This window comes from Salmo salar, unplaced genomic scaffold (assembly GCF_905237065.1).
Source record: "Salmo salar unplaced genomic scaffold, Ssal_v3.1, whole genome shotgun sequence".
In the NCBI taxonomy this organism is placed as follows: Eukaryota; Metazoa; Chordata; class Actinopteri; order Salmoniformes; family Salmonidae; genus Salmo; species Salmo salar.
Genome location: NW_025550115.1, coordinates 169,917 through 175,916, shown reverse-complemented (window position 1 = coordinate 175,916; position 6,000 = coordinate 169,917). Strand labels below are relative to the sequence as shown.

At 43.2% G+C, this 6,000-nt stretch overlaps 1 protein-coding gene across 4 annotated transcripts; it reads left to right on the top strand.

The window, feature by feature from the left end:
* Positions 1-69: 69 nt before the first annotated feature.
* Positions 70-5,145, top strand: LOC123739198 (unconventional myosin-IXAa; the record flags this gene model as incomplete). 4 transcript variants are annotated; one of them, XM_045713661.1, is given in 6 exon segments in its annotated part: positions 70-193; positions 749-802; positions 2,087-2,104; positions 2,543-2,754; positions 3,004-3,146; positions 3,362-5,145. In XM_045713661.1, coding segments are annotated over 6 exon segments (1,042 nt in total), but the record flags the coding sequence as incomplete, so codon positions are not given.
* Between the last annotated feature and the right edge of the window lie 855 nt (positions 5,146-6,000).

Genomic DNA, 6,000 nt, shown 5'->3' with positions numbered 1-6,000 from the left:
TGCTGCTACTATAGGATTACATAGATGTAGTACTAGACTGCAATGTGACCATGGCTCTTCCTGTTCTAGGTGTGTGGAGCTCATCATCGGAGAGCAGATGAATAAGTACTGCGCCCGGCTAAAGGACATCAACAGTCTGGAGTTTGCCGAGAACAAAGCCAAGTGCAGGTTGACCCTCATTCGGAGATCAATGGTAAAGTCAAAAGTTATAGCTGTTCATCACCACTGTCAACAGACTGTATTTGACAAGACATCAACTCCCATCAACTAGCTAACTTATCCTGTTAAAAACACTGTTCTTAAATTAAACCCCCCAACTAGCTAACTTATCCTGTTAAAACACTGTTCTTAAATTAAACCCCCCAACTAGCTAACTTATCCTGTTAAAAACACTGTTCTTAAATTAAACCCCCCAACTAGCTAACTTATCCTGTTAAAAACACTGTTCTTAAATTAAACCCCCCAACTAGCTAACTTATCCTGTTTAAAAACACTGTTCTTAAATTAAACCCCCCAACTAGCTAACTTATCCTGTTAAAAACACTGTTCTTAAATTAAACCCCCAACTAGCTAACTTATCCTGTTTAAAAACACTGTTCTTAAATTAAACCCCCCAACTAGCTAACTTATCCTGTTAAAACACCGTTCTTAAGTCAGCCTACTTTGAACCACCTCCTCTTCACACTAACTCTGTTTTCTCCCATTTTAATCCTGTCATTCCCCTTCCTGTCTTTCCTTCCTAATCCAGAAACCTGTACTAATTGCTGTTAGATTTATGACCATATCCCGCAGTACTGTCCCGGTATGTATCCACTCACTGTTACCAAGCCCAGGCTCGCCTAATCATAGTCAGCTGTCAGCTATTTTGTTGTGGCATTGATCACTGCTCACCGTGCCCACCTTGTCCTAATGCCGAGGTCTGCCCGGTGTCCTCCATCCTCACAACATGGCGCCACCTCACTTTGTCCATGTCTGGCTGACCTTCTATCTCTCACTTTCTCTCTCTCTGCTCTCTGGCTCTCATCTCTCGATCCATCTCTCGCTCCCTCTCTCGCCCCCTCGCTTTTTCCCTTCTTTTTCCTCTCTCGCCCCTCTCGCTTTTTCCTCTCTCTCTCCTCTCGCTTTTTCCTCTCTCGCTTTTTCCCCTCTCTCTCTCCTCTCGCTTTTTCCCCTCTCTCTCTCCTCTCGCTTTTTCCTCTCTCTCTCCTCTCGCTTTTTCCTCTCTCTCTCCTCTCGCTTTTTCCTCTCTCTCTCTCCTCTCGCTTTTTCCTCTCTTTCTCTCTCCTCTCGCTTTTCCTCTCTCTCTCTCTCCTCTCGCTTTTTCCTCTCTCTATTTCTTTGTGTGAGCCTGACTGTATAATATAACAGTCTCTTGTGGATGAAAGTTCAAGACATTGACATACTGTAATTTAATCATGCAAATGTTTGTTCATTAGATTTTGACTATGCTGTACTCTGACAGGATTTTCTGTATTTGACAGTGTTCCAACTCAAATACGTTATAATGATTTCATAACCTATAGTTCCATATTTTAATGACATATTTTCTGTTTGTCATCGTCTGGTTTACTATCTACTAAACCCACGTTGGGTTGTTATTTTTATTGTATTTGTAAGTTTATAGAGTATATTGTAGAAAGTATAAAGTGTATCATCACACTTAATCAGTTTCATCCTAAAATACACATTTGAGAAATGTGATTGCTTACTCCATTTCCTCCTGACCTTGGTCAAAATTTGGGAAATTATGTCCTACACTAGATTACTTATTATGTAATATCATGTGATATAACCTATTATAACCTAATATAACTTATGTAAATTAACCTATTCATAATATAATTTCTTAGATTTTTCTGCCTCTTGTCCCATGATCCAATCAAAGATCTTCCCAATTACATGTGCTGTAGACCGTAGCAGCTCATTGGTATTAAAGCAATTCCAGGAGGAATGTCCTGGTGTATCATCACAAGGTAGCACTATGGAGGACTTTGTAAGAGGTTAGGGACCATATATTATCCAGTGTCTTTGGCCTCATTTTCACTTTTATATTCTCTTTTGCTTCTCAATTGTTTGTACCATGCAGCCAAACGCAGCCAAAAAGGTAACCCATGCTGCACAGCATCCAACATGATTTTGCGATTGGGTATCTGCTGTGACTGCTGGTTGCTAGACTGCATGTGTGGGGAGCATGAGGCTTTGGGTCGTTATGGGTTTAAAAGGCGAACTATGAAACATTGATGTTTCAAGTATTACAATTGGGTATTACAAAGGTTTTTTTTGCATGTGCTGGTGATTGATGGTCTATCGTCCCGTCAATGTAACTTGGTGGAAGGGCCCTCCTAGGTAGTAGGAGTAACAGTTGCTGGCAATACAACCTGAAATAGAATTCGCTGCCAGACGCTGTCATTTTCCCCTGCTTTGCTATTCTTGTCATGAATCAGGACAATCCTACACCAGGACAAACGCTGGCATTAGCCTAAGCTAACATAAGCTAACACTAACTTCTCCCTGACTGACTCTTTTGTGCTTTGTTTCGCAGGGCAAGGGCCACGTACGGCGGTTCAGCTACCACACACCCTCGCCCCCGGTTAGCCCATGCCTGCCGTCCGTGACGGGTGCAGTGATGCAGGAGAGCGGCGGTGAGGAGGTGGGGGTGGGGCTGGAGCCTGAGGTATCGGAGCAGCAGCAGTTGGCCATGCAGCAGGAGGAGAGGGTGCTGACGGAGCAGATCGAGAGCCTGCAGAAAGAGAAGTACCTTATAGCATTATACCTACAGTAGCATTTAGGGGGCGCCCTCAGTCAATGTGCAACTGATATGGTTGTACAATGAAAAGCATGTTATAAAATAAATGTAGAAATACAGTATTATACCTTTACCTACAGGATATTTGAGGGATCTTAAATGAATGGCAAAGTGTACCTAAAATGAGGAAAATGAATGACTAAACCTGTCGGTGTGTTTTCCTTCTGCATTGACCTCACCAATGTTTGTCACCCCAGGGAGGAGCTAACCTTTGAGATGCTGACTTTGGAGCAGCGAGCATCAGACGATGAGACCCTGGAGTCGGAGGCGTCCATCGGCACGGCCGACAGCTCCGAGAACATCAACGTGGACTCTGAAGGAGCCACCTACGACTTCTCCGGTATGCCATGATATTAAACCGTACCATGGTCAACCTGTTTGGAAAATGCTTGTTACAACTTGTGGTTATATTTTAAGTTTCTCTCTACAATTCTGTGTAGCAAAAAGAGACATGAGTAAAACATTTGTTTTATTTAGTTGAAACATAGTTTTCTACTGCTGCTACTATAGTATCCTGCATCATGGCCTGACCACTGACCTTTTTAGGTCCCTCAGAGAGAGAACCCACGCTGGCCCCCGTTGCCCGAACCAAGAGGTCGGAGGGGAAGAGCCACCGACGCCGCAACCTACGCAGGCAACCTGACTCCCAGGACTCAGTGGACTCCTGTTCCACCATCTCCTCCCTCTCCTCCTCCTCCCACTTCCACCCGTCTTCTTCCTCCTCTGCGGCCACAGCTCGCCACTTTCGCTACCGCTCCAAGTCCCCCTCTTCTGGCTCTGGCTCTGCCCAGGGCTTGTACCTGACCCAGCCTCCCCGCTGCGACAGCATGGACTGTCCCCCCCCGGCCAAACAGGAGGGGGCGTTCGAAGAGAGGTCACAGTTCACCAGCCGAGGCACCTTCAATCCGGAAAAGGGCAAACAGAAACTGAAAGGATCCAAGAACTCACCCTTGAGGCACTCCCATGACAGTGGGGGCCGCAGCAGGGATCCACCTGACTTACCCCAGCAGCGGGTTTTGTACGGCAGCAATGAGTTCATGGTATGAAGGACAGTGGGAACACCTCCTTTGTCACAGCCCACTCTCCCTAAGAGCATGCGATCTGACCTCCTTCCTCAAACACTCCAGCTCACCCTTTCTCAGTCCACGTCCGCAACGATGCAGAACTGTCCCCCCAAGTGCCATGTACACACAGTACTGTGTGTCCACTTCAAAGAGACAGGAGAGGGACAGGCTGGGAGTGGGAGAGGAGGAACCAGTAGAAGGGTTGATCTCCTGTGGCCTTAACTGCCAACCACACTCCCCATGGTCCCTCTGCAGGTCTGGGCCTCCCTCAGCCCAGGGGAGAGGGGACGTGTGGAGCAGGAAGGCAGAGAAAAGGAAATGCTGGGACATCCGGGAGATCTCCCGAGCTGACGTCTCAATGCAAACTAGGAGGTGGAACGAGGCTAGAAGATGGAGAAAAAAAGAAGAAAGGCTACCGAGCCATTGACAGTGCTGCCGTGTCCATGAACTTGAGATCTCAATCATTGGCTGCTTTAAAGTTTACAGTTAAAAACAATCAATGTAAGCAGTGTTTCCTCTATTATTACAAATGTATTTTTCCCTTAAGCCTATTTAATAAATTTTTAATTTCATGGAAAGTATAAATCTATATTATAAAGGTATAAATACTGTACAAAGCCGGAACACCAGTAACTGCTGGGTAGTTGAAGTCAAATATTTATCTTTTTCTTGAGTATCTTGGGCAGAGATGTATGGTATTGGACAAAGGCTGTGTACGTGTGCGTGTTTGAGTGTCAATTTGTGTGCGTGTGTGTATGAGAAGACCACTTCATGTGTTTAAGTTTGTGCTGCTTCATTCCTCTCCTGAGGGAAATACGGCCATGAAAGGGACCAAGTTAGCTGGTGTGTATTCCAGCCAAGGGGATCCCAGCTCTGTAAAGAATGTCAGATGTGTATAAAATCACTGCATTCACAGCTTAACAGCCATACAACAATTAGAATGTACAGTACAATATGTATTGGACAAATGCCATTATCCTTGCTCTGGATACATGTTACCCCAAAATCCTTGTCTTCCTGAGATTTCAGTGTTGGACTCAATAGCAACCAAACATGCACTTTCTTGTCTTCTGTCATTATTCATAACATTTCTTGTTCTTTTTCTGGGTGTATTAGTTTAACATTTCTATTGGGATAGTTTTGTGGAGCTGTCATGTTGAACAGTCAGCTGTTTTTCAGGCAACAGTCAAAAGTCCCCTTTCAGTTTGTTGAAATATAAATTCCTTATCAGCTATCAGACTCAAAGATAAAAAATAAAAAGATATTCAAACACCTCACAGTTCTAAGTGTTTGAGGGGGAAAATGTCAAAAGGCCTCATACCTACAGTGTAAGAAAAAGTTAGTTATACAGTACCATTCAAAAGCTTGGACACCTATTCATTTTTTTTTTTTTTTTTACTATTTTCTACATTGTAGAATAATAGTGAAGACATAAACTATGAAATAACACAGAATTATGTAGTCACCAAAAAAGTGTTAAACAAATCAAAATATATTTTAGATTCTTCAAAGTAGCCACCCTTTGCCTTGATGACAGCTTTGCGCACTCTTGGTATTCTCTCAACCAACTTCATGAAGTCACCTGGAATGCATTTCAATTAACAGGTGTGCCTTGTTAAAAGTTAATTTGTGGAATTTCTTTCCTTCTTAAGCCAATCAGTTGTGTTGTGACAAGGTAGTGATGGTATACAGAAGATAGCCCTATTTGGTAAAAGACCAAGTCCATATTATAACAAGAACAGCTCAAATAAGCAAAGAAAAATGACGGTCCATCGTTACTTTAAGACATGATGGTCGGTCAATCCGGGAAATTTCAATAACGTGTTATTTCCTAGTTTTGATGTGTTCACTATTATTTTACAATGTAGAAAATAGTACAAATAAAAGATCAACCCTGGATGAGTAGGTGTGTCCAGACATTTGACTGTTACTGTAGTTGTACCAAACAATATTTTTCTTATACTGCATAGTACTGGCATGAGCTTTAATTCAGAGGTTCAGAATCAGATTTGCATTTGTCATACAAGAGGAAGACCTTGGCACAGCTCACACATCGCATACACAAAACATATTATTATTAATTAGGTTGATTACACTAGTGCAGTGTACATGATCACCGAGCAGTAGAAT